General features: G+C 48.3%; 1 protein-coding gene across 6 annotated transcripts in view; it reads right to left on the bottom strand.

The window, feature by feature from the left end:
• Positions 1-11,466, bottom strand: part of RAPGEF1 (Rap guanine nucleotide exchange factor 1) — an 83,805-nt gene extending 72,339 nt beyond the window's left edge. For all 6 annotated transcript variants that reach the window (XM_062641147.1, XM_062641149.1, XM_062641148.1 and 3 more), the window contains exon 1: positions 11,206-11,466. In XM_062641147.1, coding sequence (XP_062497131.1) covers positions 11,206-11,230 — 25 coding nt within the window. In that variant the 5' untranslated portion in view covers positions 11,231-11,466. The remainder of the gene's footprint in view (positions 1-11,205) is intronic.
• Between the last annotated feature and the right edge of the window lie 16,151 nt (positions 11,467-27,617).

Genomic DNA, 27,617 nt, shown 5'->3' with positions numbered 1-27,617 from the left:
TTAACTAAATGACTCCTTCAAGGGCACGGGATTGTAGGAGGAGCCAGTTTCTGTGCTTTGTTATCATCCCAAAGGTTAAGATTAACACAAAGCAGTGTTACTTTTCTGGATTGAAGAGTTTTGAATAACAATTTCATTAAACATGTCCAACCAAGTATCAATATTTCTAGCATGACTTTTTTCTCCAGTATAACATTTGAAGCTTAGTGTCCTATGTTGCTAAAGCTTTTAGATGTGAAGTACCTCATCTGAGAAGTATTACATGATAAAACCAAATGAAAAGAATAGTAACAATTAAACCCACATCCTGTTAGCTCTCCCCACAGGACAAGCCACAGCACTGATCGCATTGCCAAGAATGGAGTTAGGAACTTTGGATGCCAGACTTAGATCAGGACTTCACTCAACTGCCATGTTAACAGCACGTGTGTCCTGGGAGTGACTTCAGAATCAGTTCTGCTTTCATTTGATGGGGGATATTTATTTTGGATAGTGTATATTTGGAGCTCCAACAGACCAGATGGCCAATGGCTGTAACCTCGGATGCTATTATTTATACCAGCCCTAAGTACTTACAGAACTTGAGAAGTATCAAAACAACGACATAAGCTAACAACAACCTTCCAGCATCCTTTTTGTTGTTACTAACACTCTTACACACCTTGTTGCCAGAGACTCTCAGGATTTATAGATCCAACTTATCTGCCCAGCTGCCAGAAATTATCCCTCAGATGTTTCCTTAGTTTTCCCTTCTTTATCATGTTAATAGAACATGAAGTGTAAAATACACACTGAGGTGGTAACCCTGAGTGCAGACAACTGTGGTCAACATCCAGGTAAGCATCTTTAACTTATGCACATAGTAAAAAACCGCAACAATCCCAACAACCTCAGGCAAAGACATGGGTTTCACCAATGTCTGGTCCAAACAATGGTTTAGATCCCTTGGACTTTGGCACTCCCCAGGCTGTCAGCCAAATAGAAGCTCAGAGTTCTCCTGTGTACCACTTGCGGTATTCCTGATGTCTCCAGGGAGCCCTAGAAGTGAAACGTACACCTCAGATTTGAGGTCTAATGAACAAGGCTGTAATTCAGGATAAAACCGAAGAGTAAAAGCTGCCAATGCAGAATTTATACAAGTGCTTTCACCCGAGACAGACAGGAGCAAACCCATCTTTGTTTAAAGACTACCTGGAAATGTACACAGACATAATGAGAGCCACATTCTCTCTCCGCATGGTTTTAAAGGGTTCATTTGCCCTGCCATTTTTACCAGGATACTCTGGCTTTTAAGAGCAACCCACCCCTCCGCTGGCTCCTCTGAGGTGTCCCCAAAAGGCACACAAACTTGCTTTTTTTCCAAAGGATTTTGCTTTTCCTTGGCATTCCCTGTTCCTGGCCAACCACTTCACAATTCAAGGAGTCTTTGTTCTAGCAGCAAAGGAAAACATTATTTTTTTACCAGTGCTTTTACCTTTCAGCCTGATGCCAGATCATGGGCTGATGGAATGCAATACATCGTGTCTCCTGGGGCTGAGCAGCACAAGGGGAAGCAACGTTAAAAAGGCTAGTATCTACTTCATCTCTGGGAACCAACAACGAATTAGATAAACCATCACCAGCTCACAGACCCACCACCAGCATCAGGGTTAATATGAAGTGAGTTCCTGCAGGCATCCCCTTTGTGATACGTAAGGTTCTTCCATTAGTTCTCCCAGCAGTGATCTGCATGTGAGATGGGATTTTTTTGGAGGAAAGGGGTCTTCTTCTAACCCGTTTCCTCCCTCAAGAGTCATGTTGTCTGAAGGGTGCACACCATGGCCTAACAGCACATTTGCTTTAGGGCTATGAGAAACAGGCATGCCAAAGGGAGGATGACAGTGAAGAAAAGCCTTACGAGCTCTGCCTCGACCAAAGATGCAGCAAGCCCTTTCCTAAATCAATTCATTCCACTTCACGTAACTATAGTTTCAAGCAGTATCTAAAATCTCACTGAACGGCTTCCCAACAGGACAGAAAATTGCCCAAGGTTGGGATTCATGTCCCCTAACTTAGCTGGATAAATGCAAGGCGTTAGGGCCTATGCTAGTCATGGTCACCACAGGCTTTTCCTACAGTCTCTGATGAAAGGTGAGCACTTCTAACCCAATATAACCAGTATTAAATCTGCCAGAACTAGAAATTATCAGAATGAAAATCATACATTAAAAAATATCTTAAACTTGATACACCCCAAATAGTACCTGTTTCAGTATAGTGCAATTTTGAGCCAGATTCACAGAACTAATTCTGAGCAAAGGTATTCTCAAATCACCATGAATCTCTCTTTCATGAACTTATCTTACCTTCGTCACTACAATAGACCAGACTGACAGAGCAGGAGACAGAAGTACCACTGTTTCAAGTGCCAAAGAGCTAACAGCTATTCATGGAGGAAACAGAAAAACTAAGCTGAAAACAGAGAAAATCCCCACCTGTTTCTGTCAGTTAGGCTCTCCGAGGTATTGCTCATAAAGAGACAAGATGTGACTTTCAGATGCATAATGGTTTTGGTACAGCAGCCCTGGAGAAGCAATTCCAAGCAGCAGCAGAGTGAACTCAACCCCTGCACCACTCATACCATGCTCCATGAAAAATCTGGCATCAGACTCGACATATCATTTCATGTGACCTTTGTAGGGATATTTATATAGAGAAACCACCTCCTGCACAAACCAGTGCTCTGCATTTTCCTTTAAGTCCCTGTAGATTCATAGATGAGCTCTAACTAAATCTGTTGTAGTCCTCCATAGCTCCTCAAACTTATTATTCCTGTATATAATGCAGTTTAAAGCTTCTTCTAATGAGAAAAGCAGAAAATATACACTTCAAAAACATTAAGATGGAAACATACATACAACCAGGGGTATCTAATTTCTCTGTACACAGAAGTTGCAGCATACATCACTCCCAACAAAATGCAAGGTTGCACTGTTAATCAAAAAGTGGATGAGAGCCACCTGTACTTTATCCCCCATATTCAAATTTACTAACTTAAGTTAATAGAGCAGAAAATGAAAGGCCAATATATCACCCAAGGAAAAGTGTGCTTCAAACAGTATTGTCCTGCTAACTGAACCCCACTGTTGGATGGATTCACTGAGTGCTGCTATCTAGAATTGATTGGAATGTACTATACAACCAGAACAAAACCATTGATTTCCCTGGGTGCCCTTTACTGATGTTGGGTTTGTAAAGGAAACTTTCTAAATATGGAAGTAATTCCTGAGGCAACTGTAGCACCTTGCTCAGTATGGACAGGACAGATTGGTAAACTGAGCAGCACAATAAAAACATCAAAAGGAGGGGATAAAACAATGTATGCTGGACACTGTGAACATGCTCCTTTTGCTCCCATTTTAATTGTTAAAGACTACCTGCAAACTACAGGGCAACAGCTACAGAACCACATATTCATATTCAGTCTCTTGGTAAAATTCTATCATGGTTTAATCAACCAATCAAGTTGCAGCATCTGCTTACTCCAACTTTACCAGCTATGAGTACCTATTATTTGATTTTAACCTCTACTGATTTTTTTCTTTCTTTCCAGAAGCCTAAAAAGAAAATTCTCATCTGTTTTCTTTCAAAACCCAAGATTTTGTACAATATAAATAGGACTGGTTCAGTGAATGTTATATACGCAACAAAATGTATCCCCACATGAAAGCTTGAGAGAGGAAGAATGAGAGCATGAGAGGGCTCTCCCTCAGCAGAATAATGAACTACTATTTCCTTAGAGGCACCAATGGCCACACCAAGATGTATCACAAAATGCACAGTATTTTCATGACACCTGAAAAGCTCTACACAAAGCAGCAGAGACCATCACTCAGGTAACGTAAGCTAATGCAAAACATGCATTTGCTTATTTCAAAGAACCTCAGCCCCATAATTAAGAAATTTCTTCTTTGGGTGCCACCCAAATAACTCTGTCAATGGTATCAAAGGGGAACCAAAAAAAAAAAAAGACAGAAATGTAAACCCAAAATGCTATCCAAGGCTTTGAATTGCCATACAGCTCTTGTCAATTCTCAGATCTCTTAGATTACTTTCCTAAATATGGTAAAATAGAAAGCAAGTACAGGAGAACCCATCCTCCCAAATCTTCACAACACTAAGCGAGTGAATGCTCTGATATGGACCATCTTTTTCTTGTAATTGTTTCTATTGACTTTTTCTTGCTTTCAACATGAAAACATCATCTTATAAACGCCAGAGAAAGTAAGCTACGGTAGCAGCTAGAACAACAAACAGATTTACCATCAAGAGACTGTTTCAAAGCTGAAGAGCTTTAACTGGAATATGGAACACAAATACCAATAATCTGATCCATCAGCTTTCTCAGGTTGCTTCACAGAGTATGTGGGGACATAGTTTCCCACACAGATGAAACTGTTTGCTCTATCAGGGTCACACACCATAAGAAGAGACTGGAAATGGATTTTTAAGAGTGGATGCTATGGGTCATATCATATAAATATAGCTGTGAATTTGTCAGGCTGCAGTAACGTGGATAGCAGAACTGCAGAACATTCCTTTGGCAGCACGTCCCAACCTGCAGGATTCCTGCAGCTTTTCCGGATTGCTGAAATTTATCTTCTGTCTCTTTGCCTTGGAACAGACTCTGTGAAAGCTGCTGGGAGCCTCCTCCTTGCCCACTTTCCCTCTCTGTCATCCGTCTGTCTTTTCCTCTTTGTCCTACTTGCCCACCATTCCCTTCTCTTCTAACTTCTGTGGGCTGCACATCCTCTCACCTCCTTTCTGCCCTATCCAGTCATTCCATCAACAGCTCCACTTGTGATGTCCCTTTTTCCTACTCTAGCCACCTAGAGTTCTGCACCTTGGAGTTCTGGGGCTGCAAATTCACCCTTATGAAGGCAAATAAATCTAGCTTTCCTCCAACCAGCTCTCCCTTTTCCTCTAATCTCTACTAAAGCACTGAGAACAACACACAGTTCTCCATTACCATACCTCATTCCATTTTGTTTGTTTTAGACAAAACTGACAAATAGTAAAGCTAATATTCTTGCAAGAGCTGTATGATTTTGACACTCCTTTCATATCGCTTCCATGACGATGGCTGAATCCTATAGTTTGCTAATGTTCATAAAGAAAAAAAGACAGATGTAACACCAAAGCACAAATTTACCAAATACTGAGGCACTTACAGCACAATAAATTGCTTTCAGAGAGAAAAGCCTATTCTGTCACAAATTTGAGAAGCTGAAGGGTCCTTCTCCATGCACAGGTTGTTCTCCAGATTATGTAAAGTCTCCACAGGATGAATATAGGCTGCAAGGATTCATTTCACTGCCAAGCAACAGCTCACAGAGGTCAATAGCTTTGCAAACTGGCAAGAGACCCCAAAACTCCAGGTCTCTAATTTCAGCAGAAAAATGCTGGGATGATTTGCCTTGGAAAATGGAACCAGTTATATCCTCTACATGTACCCAAACCATGCAAAATGATGGGTGTGGTGAGGAGGAGAGGAAGGCACCTATTATATTACCATACCTGTAGCTCTGACATGTAATTTGTTGGTTTTAATATACTACATAGCTTCTGAAGTTTTATCTGGCCCAAAGACAGGAGATGCTTTCTATCACCTTTTCTTTGCTGGGGTTCAAGAATCTTTCAAAACTGATGCTATGGTAACAAACAGTTACAGCTATCAGCTCTCAGTAGCCCATCTGACAGCTACCTAGACATCTCCTGCAATACACGTAATGATTGAGTGCTCAAATTGAATCTGATTAGCCATCAATATCCGTGCCAAGGAGGCAAGAGTTTCTTTAACATAAAGTCTAGAAAGTTAACACTTCATGTTCCTCCACATGCAGTTAAGATGCTGTAAGCTTATGAATTGAATGCTCTCCTTTTGAAGGATTTCTAAGTCAACAGCAAAGCTCATTTTATCAACGCCACTCAAAGGTTCCAACTTTGGAATAAATAAGTTGTTAATGTCTATATTTGTAAAAGACCCACACCTTTGCATCAGAGTCTATCTGAAAGCAGTTACAGATTGACTACCTTCCCTAGAAACAAACACCCAGGTTTCTCCCACTCACGCAACACAGGGCAACGAGTAAAAGCCACGCTGACAGCCTGCAGGTCCCTTACATATACGAAATGTTCTCTGCAAGTGAAGCAACAGACCTTTGTGAGGGACATCTGTGTATGATCTTGACTGACAGTGAACTTCCACTCATCTCTGCTTGCCAGGAGGTCAGCAAGAGTTACCACCACATAAAAATCCCACCAATAGATATATTTAGTCACTGCGGTTCAAGGAAAACGACTGCTTGCACTGAAAATAAATTTAGCAATTGTTTCCAGTTTCTGCTTCTTCACTAAGGCACAGCCCAGCTGCTTCACATTCCAGAGGACTTCAGCTGTCTTTTTTCTCCACTCCTTGTCCACTTCCTTCTTACAACTGCTCAGACCATCTCAGTCTTGCAGCAGTTATCCTGCAGGCTATATTTCTGAACACTCCAATCTTGAAGCTGTGCAACAGACACCTGCCGAGCCTACGATAACATGCTAAAAATGCAAAATTCTGCCCTTTGTGCCATTTAGTGATCATCTTGTACCTGCATTTTGCCTCTACATAAAACTAGACTGAACTGCTGATGCTTTTTAAACAGGTTAAAACAGGACACACATGCTGAGCGACATATACATGCAGTAGGTGCTAAAATCCCAAGTAAGGAAAACTTGGAACTGAACTACCTTTATGGTTGTGAAGTGAGTCTTTAGAAGAGTTTAATTTTCATATTCCAAGACACTTCACCGACAATTTTTACTTCACTTGAAAACCACCAGTAAAGCAGCATTTACACTGGTCAACTGCAAAACTTAACTGGAAAGCCCTTGCTTGTACTGGAGAAGACAGTACAGTGGTGAATGCACAACTGAACTGAGAAAGAGCTCTGCCCAGTAGCTCACCTGAGCATAACTGACACAGAAAACTGTACAGGTGTAAAAAAAAACTATGCAGGATAATTACCTTCCATAGAATGATCCAAGAGACAATGACAGCTCAAAATATATCCTTTCCAAAAATGAGATCCCTGGGAAAGTTGAGGTTAATACAGACATATTCACAGATGCATAATTCAGAATCATGTAAATTGATGCAGAGGGCTCTGGACAAACACAAAGTTCCTATAAAGACGGGAATAATCAGGCCTCCTGAATGATTTCTTCTATTTTTCCATTTTCCTTCTGAACAGAGTTCTCCTGGGATTAGCTGCTAATACTACAGAATGAGACTTCAGAGGTGAATTTGCTTATCGGGCAAATGCTTATGAGCAAAAGGTGAAAACAACAGCATTTTGTGTCTGCTGGGAATAAATACATCCAGTTGAGTCCTGAGCAGAATAGAGATGACTGACTGCATGCCAGGTAGCTAGCACTTAAAACAGTTATCCCAAACAACCTTTAGCAGACAGCTATTGAAAAAGCAAGCTTACAAGGGATACGAACACCCTGCAAGAAATTACAAGATTAAGACTGAAAACATCAAGTAGAATAAATCTTCAAAGTATGGCACCCATATGTTCCTTGGTTTTAATAAAGGGTATTTTTGACTGGACCTGCTTCATGGAAGAGCTTGTTTTAGACCTGATGGTATCTAACTGCTCCCTTATTCTCCCGAATGATGCAGAATAGTTCAATTCCCTGGAGCACGTAATCCATCAGGTAAATAAATAGAGGAATTCATGTATTGCCATGGCAACAGGAAACCCAAGCACCATATGTGACCTTCTCCACTCTTTCTTGGCATCCTTATTTGGGATTTTAGATCAAAACTATAAGACTAAAACTAGGGTGATAACAAATATTTTCTGACAGTGAAGATGAAACATCACAGTTCTAGAGTAAAGAAGAACCACGACTGGATGCCATTCCTTCTCCTCAAGGCAGTAAGTGTTTTGCTTTGAAAAAGTGTTTAGAAGTCTACTGGCTGGAGCCTAACATAGCAGGAGGCCCAATACTAGTGAAAACAAAATATACCATCTTATTCTACATGACCAGATGACTCCCCTGCACTCCAAAGCAGTGCTGTGAATTGCTGCTCTATGGTGACCTTTCTGTTGATGAAACAGCAGTACTGAAAGGCTCCAGAGGGAGTCTTGTCTGCTCCTCCTTGGTGGAAAGGATGGTAGCTGTTATCATTTATTCTTGTTTTTTATGAAGAGCCAACAAGGTGTTTCATTTAAGGACTCAGGAAGCAGACATATGTAAGATCTCAAGGGATCGAGCTCTACAGGGTAGCACTTCTTTCCCCAGCAACCTGACTGGCTAGATACGTGAGTCAAACCAAATCCCAAGCCCATTCTGAAGTTTGTCAGAGTAGCTTGTTATCAGGCAAGAACCTGTTTTATTTACCACATAATGGGGTTTGCCTGTATTTCCCTTCCCATAAGAAAAGAAACACATTCAAATGTACACAAATACATAGACCTTAGACCTCATCACATTTGTTTCATGACTCTGTACCCTTTGTTCTGCTACTGCACACATTTTGACAACTATCCCAGAATTACTGCAGTATTATAGCCTGTGTTTATTCGGTGACGCTATCAGCCAAACTGTTTGTGTCAATCAGAAGTTCAAACACTCAGAACCAGTGATCAACACTGTACTGCACTGAAACTGCTGGCTTCCAGCCCTCCTCCCCTCTCCTTCCCAGTCTCCTCCACTTTATACAGAATCACAGAATCGTTAGGGTTAGAAAGGACCTTAAGATCATCTGGTTCCAACCCCCCTGCCATGGGCAGGGACACCTCACACTAAACCATATCACCCAAGGCTTTGTCCAACCTGGCCTTGAACACTGCCAGGGATGGAGCATTTACAACCTCCCTGGGCAACCCATTCCAGTGCCTCACCACCCTAACAGGAAAGAATTTCCTCCTTATATCCAATCTAAACTTCCCCTGTTTAAGTTTGAACCCGTTACCCCTTGTCCTGTCACTACAGTCCCTAATGAAGAGTCCCTCCCCAGCATCCCTGTAGGCCCCCTTCAGATGCTGGAAGGCTGCTACGAGGTGTCCATGCAGCCTCCTCTTATGTCCCTCTTCCATCTTTGGTCTTTACACAGCCAATGTGGAACTTCTTTCTTCCTAAAGTTCTCATCTCCGCTTCCTTGCACAAGACTGAGGGCACCAGTTGGTGAGAAATGCTTATAATGCTGGTACTTTGTATATTTAGACTGGATTTTATTATTTAATTTTACATGACCTTCTAAAGAAACCAAAGCACAAGCAGTTGAAAGAGGACAATTTCCCAGACTTACAGTTTCTCTCGTTCAGCAAACTGTCACTGCAAGACACAGGTACTAGAAAGAATGCCTCCACACGAAGGCTTCACCCAACGCATCCTCAACACTATGGTTACAGCACTGACCTGGGGATGGATCCTGCATGATGTCTTGAGTTCTTCAATGGGAGGTAGGTGTGTTGCAAGGTCGGGTCTCTAGGCTGCATGGTATCCTTTGGCCTTTCTACTCTATTGTTTATGGAACCGTGCTGCGTTTGTGTGTGTCTACAGTCATCGTCCTGCTTTTGAACTCTTCACACTGCGTCTCTGGTGTGGAGTTATATTTACTATTCTCACGGGGTTATTTACTGCACGCGAATAAACAAAACCTGATCACTTACTCATATATCTGTAATTACTGTATACAGCACTATCAGCACCGACTAGAACTCCAAGCCAAATTCACCTCTAGCATAAACAAGTGGCAATTATTTTAGAGCTGGCCCCGGTTCTATATACGATATGCTGCTGACACCTTCCTGACTCAGTTCTCCATTTCCCAGACAAACAGTTGCAGCCATATAACAGTAAGCATTGAAAAGACATAGCCAGAATCCCAAAGCAAAGTGCTGTGTTGTGATCCTATGTAAGGGATCATGCACCAGATTAACCTATGATATTTCTGGAATAACATTTGTCCCATGATGCGATGCACACTTGTGAGACAGTAACTTAGCACTAAGAGCTGGAAACATGCCTATGTATTGCACTTAAAAGCCGGCTGCGAGGCAGCCAGTCTGCTCATCCCTGGAGGCCGCTCCAGAGCCTGTATCATGGGAGAACATATTTGTATACAGCACAGCTCAGAAGCCAGAACAAACCAGGAATGAATGATCAAAACCAGAGAGCACTGCTACCAACTTTACTCCTTTGAAACAGGAATCTTTCCCAAATCAGTGGCTGCTGTCCTGGAAAGCCCAAACGCTGCACTCACACATCCCAACTCAGGCTGCTACCCTCCGTTCCCCAGTAGGAAACTGCCAAGCTATTCCTTACAGTAAAAAATACAAACCAGCATTGATTTTTCTCTGCTAATTAAATGCAGCATAATTAAACTAAGTAACTCCGCGCCTTGATTTGCAAAACACTAATTGAATCTTTAAAAATACTACTCCCGCTACACGCAAAAACGGGGGCATTCAACCATCTAAAGTGACAACTGAGAACCAGGCACGACTCCAGCAGCACAGAGAGACAATATGAGCCGTGCTTGAGCGTTTCCTTGTGAGAGCAGCAGCAATCTCAGCAGCCTTCCCCCATCCCTGGCACCTCAAGCAGAGGGGAGAGCTTTGAAAGAGGGAGGAAAAAATGAGCACGTTCCCTCTTGACATTTGCCCACGGACTCATCTTTTCTCATCTTGCACAAACACCAGAAGAGGAAAGTTGGAGAAGTTGCAATTAATCATTGCGTGTAGGCCCCGAAGCGTTGCAGCGCCCCGGCTTTACTGATGCTCCGCTCCATGGAAAGGACCGCAGAGGTGCGGGGAAACGAGAGAGGAGGAATAAAGGGGTGAGGGAAACAAAAAGGACAAGGCGGAGGAGAAGACACAAAGCCTGACCCACACGGCACCCGGAGCAGCGCCGGCAGCAGCCGCCGGCCAGAGCGTTCCCGGCCGCCCCGGGCCCAGCCGCGGCCCCGGCCCCAACCCGGGCCCTGACAGGCGCCTCCGGCCGGCCCGGGCCGCCGGTACCCCCCCCCACCAGAGCCCCACCGGGCCGCGCCAGGCCCACAGCCGGCAGCTCCGGAGGGCCGCGGCGGCGGCGGGGCGGCGCTGAGGGGATGGCGGCGAGCGCGGCCGGCCCCGGCGGGCTCCCGCTGTCCCTCCCGGCCCCGCTCACCTGCTTTCTCGATCTTGCCGGACATGTCGGAGCCGGGCTCGGCGCTCAGGCCCTGCCGCGCAGGTAGCCGGCTGAGCGGCCCGCGGGGCTTTGCCAGCCGCCGCCGCCTCCCGCCTGCTGCCGGCCGCGATCCGGGGCGAGGCGCTGCGGCGGCGGCGGGCTGCGGGGCTCGGCGGGGCTGGTGGGGCTCCGGCGGCGGCGGCAGCGCCCGCCCCCCGCCCGCTGCGCCGGGCCGCGAGGGGAAGAGGCGGCCCGGGGGCTCCCGCCGCACACGCGCCGCCCCGGGCCGCAGCGCCCCCTGCCGCCCGCCGCCACAGAGCGCCGGGCGGGGCCAGCAGCGGGCCCTGCCCGGGAGCGACGGCGCCGGGCGCGCTGGCAGGGGCCGGGCAGCCCTCGGTGCTGTCAGCCGGGGAGCCCCGGGCCCAGAAGTCTGCTGCGGGCCCCGTTCCGCTCGCCGGGCCTCCACGGAGGAGGTGGGGGAAACCTGAAGGAAGGAGGCGGCCCTGCGGGGTGGTTTCCCCCTCAAAACGCGATGCCCTGGGCGCGGGTTTGGGCAGGGCAGGGACCCGCCGGTCTGCGCTGCCCTTGAGGCCTCCAAGGCGCTCTGTGATCATCCAAATAGGCTGTAACGGCAGAATGTTTCTCTTGGAATGCTCCTGGGCAGCTAAATCACTGCTAACCAAAGGGAAATGAAGGTGGGATTGCTCAAACCCCGACACAGGTATTGCCTCCAACGGGCACAGAGCATCCTCACAGCATCCCGTCGAGCACCTCACACCCAGCAGCACTGGCCAATGTGAGCCCAGGCTGCCCAGCCCCGCTGCTGGAATTCCCACAGGAGAGCGTTGGGATTCGGCTTCCAGACACCAACGGCTCCGTCCTGGCCCCCCTCACCTCAGCACTCGGTTTAGTTTGAGCCTAGGAAGCAGCGGGAGCGGAGAAGAGAGTTCCCTTTAGCAGGATGAGAGCAGAGCCAGCGGGGTGGCCCTGGGCAACAGTAAATGGATGATGGGCCTATTTGAGAACTGACTCATTTCCACGACTTCATTAAGGACAAACTTCACCGTAACACCTTGTCTTGCAGGTAATGCCCTGTGCTGTGGACCCATAAAGCTCTGAAGCCTGGTGAGCCGTCAGCGGCTGTTTACTTCCTCCTGAATGGAATCAATCATTCGCGAGGCTGCTGGTTTTTTGCAAGCTTTACACACAACTTTTTAACAAGCTGACTTCATCAGCTTGTTTAAACATCTCACACACCTGGGGCTGGGCACAAGCTGCAGCAGGAAGTCTCCAACAGGGAGAAGTATGCTCTCATTAATGGTGCTTTTTGAGAGGCTTGTGGAGAGCTCCTGAGTGTATTTTCTTGCTAAATCTAAACCCCAAAAAAAGAAGATTTAGGGGCAGATTTTCCTCTTGCTGACACAAATGTAAAGGGTGGCTGTCTTGAAGCCACGCTGAGCTGTGCTGACTCACTCGTATTAGTGAGTGATAGTAACTAGGAACCGTAGTGGATGATGCTAATGCAAGCAGACCCGGCTGTGAGTACACACAGGAAGCAGACAGATGAAGTAAGAAGCTGCTATTCTTACACCCTCCGCTTTCAGTCTTGGGCAAGGAAGAAGGAGCATGTGTGCAATAACGTGCGATATGAACAGAACAGCTACTAAATTGGAAGGTCTTTTCATAGTCTCTGATATAAAAAGCCCCGTTCTGCCCATTATTGCCTCCGGGGGATGCTAGAGTTTCTCTTGAGTTTTCTGCATTAACATGTAACTCACACCGCCGGGAAAACCTGATGCTTCTATATATCCCATTGAGTTGGCTGAGGAAAAACACCCCAGAGCTATGTTGGTGTGTGTTGTTATGGACAGAGTTGGGGCCAGGAGAGCTGTGAATGGCTTTCTATGCCACTACAGGTGCTACGGAGATGTTAGAACTGGATGAACTTAAGGTCCTTTCCAACCCAAACTATTCTATGATTCTATGATATGTCTTGCTGCAGGCTGGGGAGTGAGGAAAGAGGAGGACTGTAACTGTTACCTTCAAATGGGAGCAATACTGAAGCATCCTGCAATGAGCCAGTTTTTCAGGTGCTGATGTTACATCAGGAAGACTATGTTGTGCCTTTGTACCGGTGTGGATACCTGCTTTGATGAGAGTGCAGTGCTAAAGGTCATCCTGCAGCAAGAGGCAAGCAAGAGGGGTCCAACAAGTGGAGCCTCCTTCCCTAGGTGTTTCTTCACCTGGAGAAACTACCTGGCCACAAACCTCTGCAGATGGTCGGTCTCCACATGCAAACCCCTCCGATGTCCTCTGCTTCATCCTTGTTCACCTATGCCGCCATATGCAGCTAGGGAAAGGCCAACGGACAGAAACTGCAGCCCCGCAGGGTGATCTCCTGCACTGAGTCACTGGACTTTACAGCTGACCCACTGAACAGGGGAAATTGTGCAAGAAATGCCAGCAGATAGAGACGTGCGATTAGAGAAGAGCTCTCCTGCCCTCTAGTGCTCTTCCCCTCTCCGGGCAGCTTCTTCCCACCCCAGCCCCTGCTCTCCTCTAGTTTATGGGGCCAGGGCTGCAGTGATGCGGTGTCTGTCCCTGTAGAAATGCAAGGAGATAGCGGCTGTTCACCCCAAACACAGCTGTCCAAGTGGGTTTCAGTAGCAGGGAATACTGGGATTACATGGGGAAATGCATTTTAGCCCACTGCCTTCTTGCATGATGGCTTCTGAACCAGCACTGGCCTTGATAACATTGCTGCTCAGTGTGGTTAAGACACAAGCAGCTCTCTGTAAAGACCTTATTCAATACTCACAAGGATCCCCAAGCAACAGATACACCACAGCGACCTGATGTGCTCCTGCTACCGCACACACTCAGCCCTCAGGGTGGAAAACTTTGCAACTGGGAAGAGGTAGAAAAAAGATGGGGTGGAAGCAACTAAAGCAAAAGGGCAAGATTCTCACCTCCTGTTAATGGATGCAACTCCTCTGAGGTCTTCAGTGGAGGCAAAAATAGTAGTGAGGTGCCAGTATATGGGGGAAAAGGGGAATTGCTCAGGGAAGGAGAAGATGGCATAGCTGCAGGGAACAGGCTCTGGGTGAGAGACTCAGAGGAGCAATGCAGAAGGGGACAGAGCTGGGAGCTGAAGTAGCTGAGGGCAGAGCTTCTGTATCAGCCCCCTGGGGAAAGAATATGTATATATACACGATGCGGGCTGCATCAAACTTCATATGAGCAAAAGAGCACAAATGGGAGACCTTGATCCTGGGTACATCCCCATTTTTCACGTCCTCGAGGCAGCCCCCGTGTTTCGCAGGGTTCCCCATACCTGGCTGGTGGTCCCACTGTGGGCAGACCCTGTGTTCTTTGGCTGAGCCGCACTGACACATGACTGACACGGCTTTATACCAGCTTTTTCCTTTAAAAAAAGGGAAGTTTGGGTGCTGACTCTAGAGGGCAGCATATGCCGACACATGGGGCTTTGGGGCGGGGGGGGGCAGAGCTGAGCCCCCAAGTAAAGTCTCCGGTGCAAGGAGAAAGAAAAAAATCCCGGCGCTGGTTATTCAGAGGAAGCAGCCATGAGGATGCTCCCCAAAGGCCACGCTGCTCTCTGAGCATCCGGGCACGGAAATGGGGCATCAGGACACAGGGAGAGTGGATTTATCCCTGTCTGCAGGTGGGACATTCCAACCTTGGAACCTCGGTCACTTCTCTGCTCGGCCAAAACTGAACATGGAAAATCAAATCCCCTCGCACTGCATAGCCCTTGAGCTAAGCCCCACGAGTCCCTGCCCCGGGCTCATCTCTGGCCTCAAAGACCAACAGATCCTTTGGCTGCTTGAAATGTGTCCCTCACCGTTTCAGGGCTCCCCATCTGTAAAACATAGCCAGTCCCACAGGCAGGAGAGCAGAGACCCAACAATGCCCAGGTCACTGGGGCCAGGTGGTTTAATGAAAGATAAAGTTGTACTTTCAGATCTGTTGAAGTTTTTTGGTGTCTTTGTCTTAGTCATTTATGAAAGGAAGTAAATAGGAAAACGTGTTTTGGCCTCACACTACTAAAGGAGGATGAGGTGGATGGAGAGAAAGGCCCTGGGATTATTAAAAAGGAAAACACAGAGAGAGAGATTAACAACTTTTGACAACTCCCTTGTACATTTAAAGTAATTAGGAAGGCGCATGTGGAAGGAGAAAAGGCTATTAAGGTTCTTTCTCTGGCCTAACCTTATCCCTCTACTGGGGGCTGTATTTCACAATGGAAAAATGAAGCATGTGAATCACCACAAAAATACATATTGGCTAACAATGAAGGGAGAGGCTAACAAGCTGTCTGGTACCCCGAGGTGTTTCTGTCAGCACTTCCCTGGTGGTCTGATGTCCTCTCACCTTACCACATGTGGAGGTTCACATCAATAGCTCGTGGAGACCGGAGGAGCTTCACATCTGGACCTCCTTCATTGCAGTGCAGCTCGCATCCACCTCCATGAAGGACCTCCTGGAAAGGGAGACAAGCCACCACATAGCCTGAGGGTGTTCAGGAAGGATAGGATGGAGGGCCCCATTCAGAGCATGAGAAGCAAACCCAGCCCATACACAAGTGCTCTTTAAAACCTTGCTTTTCTTCCAGGTCCTTTTCCATGGATCAGTGACCCTTCCTGCTTCACACTACAGAGCAAACAGAAGCTGAAGGTGACCCAAGTCACTCCCTACAGGAAAGAGTGAAACCAAAATGAACCCAAAAAGAAAATCAAAATCAATATTCCAAAGTCAAACAATAAAAATTGTGTTATGGAAACAGAGGTCACCCAGAGAATAATGTAATTAGATGTGACAGCCCAGATTTCCTCTCTCTGCTAATCCCAAGCGGGGAGAGCTTGTGCCCAAGCCAGAGTGTCACCTGCCCATTTAACTGAAGGATCATCCAGTTCATACAGCTCACAGCAGATGCACATAACTGGAAGGAAGTGGAAAGAGAAACCTGAGGGAGCTGGATGAAATGCAGAGGGTCATGGTTTGAAACAGTGAAGGCACAGAGAACACGCCTGGGAGAGAGGGAACACGTTTGCGTGTGGAAAGGCATCACCTCCAGTGTAGAAAGCTATCTTGGGGTGGGCAGGCCTCTCTGTGCCTCAGTTTCCCCTTTTGTAGAAGGGCCCTTTCACCTTTGCAATTAGATAAGACAGGCACAGACTCCTCTAGACCTCATTATAAGAACAGCAGCCAGTGTGAAGATGAAACAGTGATTCTCACCCAGCCCTTCGAGGTCCCTCTCAGGAGCATGCGGGCTGATGAGCTGCAATGTCTCGTGCAAGTACCTAGTTTGGCTCTTCCATCCCTGAAGGAGGGACTGTCCCACCCCCATTCTGCTTCCGTTACTCCTCTTGCATACACTGCAGGCAGCATTGTAAATGTGGGGCACGTAGCTCTGATAATGATGTGAACTTCAAACCATTATTTCTCAGCCCAGAGCGCTTCTCCTTGCTGTCAAACCACTGCTGATGGGTTGTTTAGTGTAGTTTTTTCCTCCTACCTTTTTTTCCTCTTTTTTTTTTTTTTCAAACTTGACCTCTTGATTCTGCCTGGGAATTTAGGTTGGATTCTTTTTATTATTGCTTCTTCTTATTATTATATTTTTGCCCAAAGTTAGCGGCAGGGAGATAAAACTTCCCATGAAGTCCATTTGCCAGCAACGCTTTCTTTAGCAGAACAGACAATAGAAAAGCAAAACTAATGCTCTGGCTGGACACGATACTTCCAGCACCATGGTGACCGTGGTGACACCCCCCACTGCTGGCCCAAGGGTGACCTTCAGCTCCATGGAACACTGATTTCCTTGTCAGCTCTGTGCCTACCTACCTGGGCTGAGGGGTCCCACAGCAGGAGCTGGAGCTTCTCCGTTCTTTGGCAGCCCCATCTCAGCAGTTGCCTCTTCAATGGCTGTTACCAGCTCGTTGTTTTGCTGCTTTCTGGTGCTTTTTGCTGCTGAGGTTCCCTGCAGGCTGGGGTGTTCGGGGGATGTCTCCTGTGTATTTAAAGGTGGCTGGATTTAATGAAAGAATAAGGAGTGAAAGTAAGAAGTGTGGTGTGATGGAAGAGTCAGAGTCCTGTCTCCATTAACCAAGAAAGCTCCGCGGCACTCAGGAGAAGGCACAAAGCTCACAAAACTCAGTTCTCTCCCCATCTGTCTCTGCACATCTAACTGGAGTGCCTCAAAGCAGCCCAAGGAGCTGTGATCAGCCTCAGCCTCTGGGCTGGCCTGCGTCCCCTGGGGTGGGGTATTGAGTGGTGGTGTGGGTCCATCAGAGAGCCGATGGGTGGGTACAGCCAGCCTGGGTGCTCCTGCATCTCTTGCCTAGAAGAAGAGGCACAGATGAGCTCCTCTGCTAGAACAGCCCCTGCACTCTGCAGGTCATTCAACCTCCGTTACTATTACCATGGGACCAAAGCCTATTTTCTCCCCAGCTTAAAGGTGGACAGAGTTTAGCTCCATTTCTGATAAAACCCAGCTGTGGTCTGGGTGGCATAAACCCCAGTTTGCAGCACATTTCAGATGGACATTAAGACTCATTTCCTTGCGGCTGTGACAGGAAGAAAATAAACCTCTCATTAGCAGCCCCCCTCACCAAGCTGGAAAAGCAGTAAAAGCCAAACTCCAACTTGAAGGAGACCCAAGGGATAAAATCAAGGTATCAGTCACCTTTCAATAACAAAACAAACCAACTGATTCAACTAAAAAAGAATCAAGGTGAGCAGGACAAGAGGGGACATCCTCTTGCCCTCCTAAGACACCCCAACAGCAGGACACACAGTGCAGGCAGTGGGGAGTGCTGCCTGCCACCCCCTGGGCTTGAAAGATCTCCCAATGACCCCAAAACTGGAGTACCTCCCCAGTTAAATGGGAGCCTATGCCCTGCCTTCATCCCTTCCCGTGGGTCTGGATTTTGCTGCTGAGGCTGTGGATGTGTTGGGAGAGAGCTGGAGCTCAGTGGAGATTGGGTGGGAGTAAGATGAGGAAGGGGAATGTGATTGCTCCCTGTTATGTGGGGATGCTTCCAAGACACCATGCGGAGGAGCAGCATCACTTCTGTGTCCAGAGGGTTCAGAGAGGCTCTGGACTGCACAGCAGCAAAATCAGAGGGGGGGGGAAACACTTCAAAAATAGCTATTTGAGTGCCAATGATGGCTGAGCAATGCTAAGGAGAACTCAAAAATAGAGCAGGGCAGCACGACTGTGGATCTCAACTACTGTGACAACTCCTATGCAAACACAAAGAGAAGAACACGGGTCCTGCTGGTGCATGGGGTTTGCTCTCAGGGAAACAGGCTGAGTATTGCTGCAGGCAGATCCATGAGCATGCAATGCAGTGGGCAAAAGCAGCCCCTTCCCCAAAACCAGCGGGTTTGGGCAATGCAGAGAGAGGTGGCAAACCTGCAGACATTGCTGTGACTTTATAAACTTCACCTTGAGCAGGAGTCTGCCCTCGTCACCCCATCATCTCAGCAAAGATAGAGCAGAAATGGAAAAGATCCAAAGAAGTGCAACAAATAGTATCAATAATCCATGAGAAGAGATTAAAAAGATTTAGGGCTGTTTAATTTAAGAAGAGGAGGGAGGGAATAGAGGCGAAGATAAAGAGGGCACGGCAGAGGCATACAGAGCAATGGCTGATGTAGAGGAGGTGCCTGGGAGCACAGATTTGCCCCTGCAGCACCCAAATAGGAGATATTTCAATGTGATTAGAGGACGGTACCTTTCAAAAGAAGAGGAGGCAGAACTGCAGGACTCCCTGCCATGGGGTTTTGTGGGAATGTGATGTTCAGCAGGATCCACAATGCCAGTGGGCATAAACCGCACTAACACTGGTGTTTGCCAGGATTCAATTGAATAAGATAGAAACTGTTCTGTGCTGGATTTTGTACCTTTAAGGTCTCCTGCACTGTCTCTACTGAAGGCAGGACAGTGAGGTGGGGAAACAAACTTGCAGGGGTAATTCCTACCCCTCCAACAGCTTCACGTTAAATAGCCTGAGGACAGGCCCCAAGCTACTGATGGGGAAACAGGAGCTGGATTTCAGCATCTGCCTGGAATAGAGCCCGTAAGCGTCCTTGGAGGACTTGGCCGTGAGATGAGAGAAATACATTTGAGGACCTATATAAAAAGCAACAGTGAATAATAGTACTTGGCATCTACGGCATGTGCCCTTCATCTCTGCATCTCAAAATGAGTGTCTGTGCATTGAGAAACTGAGGCACGATGAAACAGAGGCACATGAACAGCACGTCATCCAAGAGCCCACGGCTCCTGCGCAAGTGCAATGCACTGACAGCTTTTCCTCCCTAGAGCTGCACATCTCCTTGGCAGCAAGTTATGTGAATGTGAGTGCTACAGGAAAAGGAAAGCAGGTTATAAGTTGAAAGCCAGGATGGCTGCTCGAGGAGGGCTCAGGGTGCTGGCATGCTGGGGGCTCCTGCAGCATCAGCTGCATTGGCCTGCCCCACTGCCCTGCAGCCAACAACATCCCCAAGGCAATGCTGGCAGTGAGGTCTGCAGCCAAAGCAGCTCAGACGCCTCCTGCATAGGAGGTGGAAGGTGGTACCAGTGGGAGAAGGGATAGGTCATGCCTGGATGGGGATGATGCGATAACAGCAGTGAGGACCACCTGCTCCACCTGGTCTATGCAGAGGGTTTTGCTGTAAGAAGCCAAGTAAAAGGATTAAACAGGAGCCTGTCAGGAGGCCAATGACATTTAGAAAGTATTAATCCCTGCAGGGTGCCACTTGCCAGTGTGTTTGGTAGTGGCTCTGTGCCGGCTGCTGTGGTCTCTCACCTCTCTGCTGCTCAGGAGTGGTTTTGCTTCAGGGACTTGCTGCATGTTGTTTTCCCCTAGTCTCTTTTGCTGTAGGAATTCTCCTCCTGTCCCACAGCCTGCCTCTCCTCGTGGATTCACCATGTGGCTTGCTTTGATCATCTGCTCCCTCCCTCCTACCCCAGGTCCCCAACCTCTTTCCTCCTCAGCCACAATCCCCAGTGCCACCTCAGCCCTATTTCATCCTTAAACGAAGCTTAAAAGAGCCTTTAAGGGGGTAACGGGGGAGAAACAAATATTCTTCCTCCATAGGTAGGCTGTCACCCTGAGCCGATTCCCCAACAGCCCGGCCCGGAGGCACCTGGCTGTGCTGGGGCTCAGGGAGCATCACACAACGTGACACCCCCGTGACAACTTCTGTAGCTCGGCCACCCTCAGGGAAGGGAAAATGAGCAACTGTAGCTTTAAACCAAAGATTAGATGCCATTTCCCCCCCCTCCTCTCTCCCTCCCTTTCTCTCTCCTCTTTTAAAGGGAGCTTGTCAAGGTTTCCATCAATAATAGATAATGGTGCATCACTCTGGCAGGTTACACCCTCCGGCTGTTTTGATATTTTCCAGAGAATTTGTCAGCAATCTTACAGCAAAGGAGGGCTGGGGGGGGGGGAGGGGAGAGGCCTCATTAATTTTTTGTCATTTGCATTCCCACTGTTAAATAATGTATTGATTGCTCTTTCTCTCTCTCCCTCTTTAATTCTCTCTCTTCTGCGGTGTCTCGCAGCCGATGGCCCTCACTCTGTGACAGATGAGTTTGTCAGAGGCACCAGACAGCTCGAGCTCCCCAGGACAGGGCTGGGACAGCTCAATGTGACCCCGGTGCTGGCTCCAGCATCATCACCCAAGTCACAGCTACAGTGGCACCAGCTCCTCATAGGGGGACACTAAGGTCTCCCTCAAACCAGTTGCTAAGACATCCCAATCCGTGACTTAGTGATTCACCTCCATACCCAGCTCCTGCAGTTCGGGAGGGCAAGAGCAGCACGTATCATCATGGGTATCATCAAAGGAGGAATTGCCAAGTAGGAGGAATGGCCAACTAGGAGGAATGATAGTGACACACAGCAAGAAGGAGCTGCTACAAAAGCCAACATGGGCAGCTCTTACCTTGGAAGGGCAGGGTTATGGAAATGCTGACGGGATTTTGTTCCTTCTAACTTCATCAGGAATGTCCTTGCCCATCCTTTTGAGAGACCTGAATCCAAGGCCCTGGGAAGCCAGCTACCAAGTCTGTCGAATTGCAGCTGAGCTAAACAAGAATTAGGGCTTTGCTCAGCTTAATGCAGCTTGGCTTCCTTTTTAATTAATAAATACTTAATTACATAGTTAATATTTTAATATTTCCTTTTAAAAACATCTGATTTAATGGAGTTACTGACAGCTATTTGTTTTGTGTGACTTTTATGTTGATCTTCCTCTTTCATTTCTCCTTTTGCCCTTCACTCACTGCTCTAATCCCGAAGCCCCCAGTTGATCTTTGCTACTGGATATTGGCAGCCGGGCTTTCAGCTGAAATGGAATCTGGTCTTTGGTGCTGACATCCATCAGCCAGAGGTGCTAATGTGAGTTATTAGCACTTGGGTACCTCACTGCATATATACCAACCCCTGGGGAGGTGAGGTGAGATGCTAGCGCTGGAGGTGGGGAGGTGATGAGCAGGTACAGTGCTGGGGCTATCCCCAGTGTCATCCCCAAAGACGGGGAGAGCCCTGAGCCTGTGTCTGCCTTCCAGCCAAACCCTACCCACGTGCACAGCCTCTTTCAGGAGCAGCACATCTGCAACAAGGTGAGGATGGAGAAGGACCCCAAGCAATGAGAGTGAGGAGAAGCTCCACACCTCCTCTCCTAAGCCTTTGGCTGTTGTTCCAGGGTGGTGCCCACCCTGCACACAGGCATGTGGATGCGTTGAGAAAGGCACTGAGTTTAAGCAGCTATGGCTTCCTATACCCATCCCCTTCCCAGGCAGCTTCAAAGCATCATTCCTCTGGTGGGTGTGTGCCTCACCTGGGTGAGATATCTCCTCCAGCCTCTCCAGGGACTCATATGGTTTTTTCACAGTAATCTCTATGAGCAGCCTGTTGGCATAATAAAACAAATAAACAGAAGAGTTATAGCCGAGGCACTCGGGGCACCATAAAACAGGCTAAAAGCAAATACAGTGTCGTTAATCCATCATAAAATAACAGCCTCTTACAATCCTGAATGCATCAAAATGAACAGGAGAGCATCAGGGTCGCAATTCAACCAGGGATGTGTTGAATGTGAAGTAGGGCTGTAAGCAGCGGGGTGGAAACAAACACCAACCCGCCGGGTACCAGGTAAATCAGGACTCCAGGAACACAGACCTTCCTGCCCACGGGGGTTTAAACCCAGTAACACCAGTTCAGGCCAGGAAGAGAGGTGTGTTACATGCACCTTGGTCTACCCTGTTGTCTGAGAATTGGGATATTCCCAGCAGGGATAGCAGTAGCAGAGGCCGAACAGTTCAGTACACATCTGCTGATGAGAGACATGAACACAGCCCTAACTGTGGGGCTGGAGACATCACTGGGGTCCCTTTGGCTAAGCAGAAGGTGACCCAAGTCACCAGAAGGACACGAGCACTGTGGTGCTGTGAGGATGCTGGGTCCTACATCCCTATGGCTGTGGCAGAGCCTCACTCTCTCTGCCAGTGAAGCCAGAGGAGACAGGGCAGCATGTCAGGAAAGGAGGAGATGAAACAAGTCGGGATGGAAACTTAACAGGACTCTAAAGTGCTCCATCTTCCCCACTAATGAGGGCTTTGCATGTGTGAGGGCAGGAAAAGATAAGACACCCTGTGCTAATAAAGCCCTGTGACTGGAGGCACCGGCACTAATGAATTCACCAGAGAGTTGGGATTCCTTTGGCAAGTCTAAGGAGACAACAATGAAAACATCAAATCCAGGCACCAGTACAACATTCCCGGGTGCAGCCAATCCCTCCGGTTTGCCCATTGCCTGCAGGGCCTGGCTGGGCAACGGGAATGGGGACGGAATGAGCTATTTGAGGGACTGGATGCTCAGGTGCCCCAAGGCCAGGCCCTCACTAGGGAAAACCTGAGCCCTGGGGCCACGAGAGATCAAATGCGTGGAGAGGAGGGCAGGGACAGAGCAGGGACAGACAGACACCACGTTTGGTTTCAAAGCATTTCATACATGCCATATGCGCAATCAGTGCAGCTGACGCAGAGCCATCCTTGGAGAAAGCACCCAGCAAGGGCTGGTTGATAACCCTGCAGGTTGAAGATTGTTTTCTGAAAGCAAACATACACAGACATACATTCAACTATACACCTTAAATATATTAATATGTTAGTATGCTTATATAACACATTAATATTAAATAACAACCCTAAATATACACACCCCCCCCCATCTATAATATAAGCTATGGGGTTTAGTCTGGCACAGACAGCAGTGGCTTTGGCAGAGACTATTTTTGGAAGCCTCACAAATGCCCACTGGGCCCCCATTTCTCACTGCAGAATCTTTTATTTGAGCAGAGACATTAAGAAGGAGCTGCTTTGCTGTCTGGGAGCCGCTGGTGCCCGCCTGTCCTCACTGTCACCTCGCTGGGCATTGAGGAGTGGATGGATGCCCCTCAGGGTCCTTTGGTGCCTCTTCTTAATTAGAAACCTCATCTCTAAGTCTTAGATGCCCTCTGCAGCGTTAGTGGCTCTCACCTGCTTGATCCTGGGAGATTATTTTCTGGTCTCTTAAAAAATAACCTCACCACCTCAAACCCTTCAAGTCCTCTTTCAATTCTTTTCATTTCACCTCCTGTAATTCCTCACCAGCTTAATGACTCGGTAGTAATGTATAAGATGAAAATTAGGGCTTAATAAGTGTTAAGGAAAAGGCAGTTTTTCTTGCTGATGAATAAAATGCACTGGTGGGAAAGCAGAGGCTGGGGAGAGCGCAGAGATAACCCCAAAGCTCTTTCTGACCTTGAGAAGGGTGATACTAACACTGGGTTGTAAGTGATGACAGTGACAGGCTGCAGCGGGCACCAAAGACACATCAGTCCCAGGACAAGGATGCTGGAGGTAAGTGGGAGGGGATGGACATAAGGAAGGGCTGCTGGATGGGAGGTGACAGTGCCCAGCTCAGCACCCCAAACACCCCATTGCTTTCTGGCCAGGGCAGGGGCTGAGCCCAGCGAGACAGCAGTAAATCCATCCCCACGTTACTGCTGTAACATCACCACGCAAGACACTGACCTGCCATCAAGTTTGCCTGTGTGGGGCAAAGCCTTGGCTGGTCACCCCTGTGCTGGTGTTAGGCTGGGATGAGAGTCTGGCCATAGATGGCATCAAACCGGTAGAAGCACAATATTGCACCCACTGCTTCATCTGCCAGGGAGGTGCCTGTGGGTGCTCCCTCCCTCTCCGATGCAGCACCCGTCTTTCCTAGGGTACCAGTGGGATGGTGCTGACTCAGCTGAGTGCAGAACCTGCTGACTCAGCAGAGGCAGTGCTGACGGGAGCTGCTGCTGTGTAACACTGGCAGGACCGGGAGCAGCCGATGGTTACCGGTACCCAAGCACCACGTGCATGAGTGCGATCAGTGGTGTGGGCTGTGCTGGCGAGGATGCCAGGGTATGCCATCAGGTTAACCCTGGCCTCTACCACAAGCACAGCTAATGACAAGCCTGCCGCCCCTTCACTCTGCATTAGCTGGCTCTGGATGTAGGCTCTAATTAATGATAATATTGGGACTGACAGATAGATCCAGGGGAAAAAAGGTGCAGAACTGACTGCCCTGCCAGGAAACGTGACCAACAAGAGTCACAGCACCCTGCTGCACACCCAGCCCCGAAGATGAGGCAAACACCATTGGTGAGCCTGAGCACCACGCACTGGCATGGCCACACCATGGGCAGTACTGATGGCTTCCTAAGGGGCTCTGAGAGCCCCCCATCCCTGCTGCTGGGTGTGTTATTTGAGCGAGCAGCTCCTCAATCATACATTTGTGGGACCCCTCATCTGTCCCCTGCTCCCAATCTCTTTCTGGTGCCACCAGCACTTTTTCCTACCAGGGGTTAGTTTGCTCCTTCAGCTCCCAAGCGGTCACTTCTGAAATGCATTTCTTCTTCTTTCCATCCTTATTTTACTTCCCTTGGAGCAACTGGACACGAGTGACAATACTGGGTCCAAGCCCCTGTTTACTCATCTGTATGCATCTGCAGAGGGCTCCGAATGCAGCCTGGGTTCATTTGGGGCTGTTTTGGAGAGAGGGTTTACAGCCCAAAGCAAAAGCTTCAGTCTCAATACCTCTAATGAGCCCAACGAGTCTGCTGCTTGGCAATGCTGACAATGGGGCTGAGGAATGAGTCCAGGTTGGCTGAGCAGTGCTCTGCCAAGAAGGGTGCACCACCATGAGCCCATGGAGGAGCAGTTTGGGTTCGATGTAAGAGCATTTCCCATTAAAGGATCAGGCTGGATGCACATCTGTACACCCACGCTGGGAGCAGGTGACCTTGCACACATGCAACTTTAATTCCAGCCATTCCACATGCAACGAGACACTGAAACCAGTGACTGCAAAGCATGAGCAAGGCTTGCAGGCAACAGAGCTGCCCTCCCATCACCTCCTCCTCCTCCAGGTACAGAGGGGAGGCTTCAGGCAGCACAGTGGGATTTTAATTCCCCTTTGCAAGGAAGAATTTCCCTTTCCCAGTACAAGAACTAGACATGGGGTTTCCCACTGGGGTCACCTGAGCAGCTGAAATCCTCAGCCAAGGGTGATGCAGGTGATAAGAAACCTCATATAGGCTGAGGAGGAGAGTGGATGAGTAGCTCAAAATGATGGGGGCAAACTACACCAGGCTCTGGAAATTCCCTAAACCAAAACCAGTTGACTAAAAAAGCTATTAGAGGAGTCAAACACCCAGTATTCTGGAGGATCAACCACCGTGGCCCATTCCTGCTCTCTCTTGCACGTCTGTTTGTAGCTACAAGGGGAGACAGGAGAGCTGAAAATCACTGAAAAGCCACTGTTTTGTAGCAGGCACCTCCAGCAAATCCCACTGGGGATGAGCACTAAAGGGTAGGAAACTACACTACAGAAGAGGCTTTGCTACTCGCCTTAGTGTCTGTATAGCAGAGCCCATCCTGGAGCTCTTCCCATTGCTTGACACACGGTGGTGCAGACAGTGGTGGTGTGAAAGCTTCTGAAAGCTCCATGCTGGCAAAGGTGTCCCTGTGGCAGGGAGGGCTGGGACCTGGTTAATGGCTCAAAGAGGAGCAGGGAGGAGCCTTCCCCCTCTCCTGGGGCCTGGGTGCTGCAGCATCCTCATCCCCTCCACCTGGACCCAACCCAACCAACCCACTGCTGCCACTGAGCTTTAATTCATGACCAGAAAGCAGCACTGGGACTCAAAAGGATGCTCCAAGCCCCAAACCCTCTTTGTCAATTTATATTTAAAATATTTCTTTTTTTATTATAAGCCTTATAAATCTCCTCCAAGTCAGGCAAGTGGCTTCAAAGGGCCCCTCCACATTGAAATCAGATGCTGCTCCTGCAGAGCCCAAGATCAGGAATTCCTGCAGTGGGAATCAATTGCCCGATTAGGGAGAATTGATTGCCCTGGCCTCATTAGTATATCGTTAGTGCTGACCCCATGGCTGGCCCTGCTCAAGCAGGCTGTGACCTGGATGGATTAAAAGGTTCCATGCACCAAAGAGGGATGGGAAATCACTAAACAGGAGAGGGGGAGGCAAAACCCCTGTCAATAGCATCCACCTCATTACCGCACTGAGGCTTCGAGTGCTCAACACCCTGGGAGCATCCCAGGGGATGCAGCTCCTGGGACATGTGGCAGGATGCTCCATGGGGACCTTGGAGGGTTTCTTCGGGAGCTCCAGCCCTTGTGAATGTTGACTAATGGGTTTTTTTTTAGTGCTGTGAGTCAGGAGCCCCATATAGGGCTTCCATCTGCGCTGCGTGAGGCCTCGCCAGACTGTGTTTTAGGCCCCCGTCCAAATAAAGCTGAAGAAGTGGTTGGGTTTGATTTGTTGAGGTTGTTTTTATCTTGCTCAGTTTTGCACACAAAAGAAGGGGAGAGGAGCCTGGGCTATTCCCAAGGCCTCATCCAGCCTCAATCTCCCCAGGTCCCACTTTGGGAATGACCTACCCGAGGTCAGGAGGCAACCTGCAGCAGCGAGCCTGCTCCAGCTTGGTGCAGACAGCAGTGGGTCACACCGAGGGGACGGAAAGCTCCCAGAACCTGGCTTTGCAGAATCACCTTTGTCCTGAAGACTTAGGCTGCAGCACACCATGGCTTCGCTATCAGCATCTGCACGGACACAGAAATCATTTCAGTGGCATCAAAGGACCAAACCGAGCCCCTGGGAGTGAATGGAGGAAGCAGCTTCATCCCGAGACCTGGGGTAGCTGCTGCCCAATGCCCCAGGGTGACGTTCACCCCAAGGCAAACTCCAGCCCCATCACTGGAAGCACCTTGGTCCCTTCTGGGGCTTTCAGGCTCTTCCATGAACCAATCGGCACAGGAGCCCCTGAGCA

This window comes from Pezoporus occidentalis, unplaced genomic scaffold, assembly GCF_034315485.1.
Source record: "Pezoporus occidentalis ecotype Australia unplaced genomic scaffold, CSIRO_AGI_Poc_V1 ctg68, whole genome shotgun sequence".
Taxonomy (NCBI): domain Eukaryota; kingdom Metazoa; phylum Chordata; class Aves; order Psittaciformes; family Psittacidae; genus Pezoporus; species Pezoporus occidentalis.
Note: the sequence above shows the minus strand (reverse complement) of the source record. Positions and strands in the feature narration are given on the sequence as shown.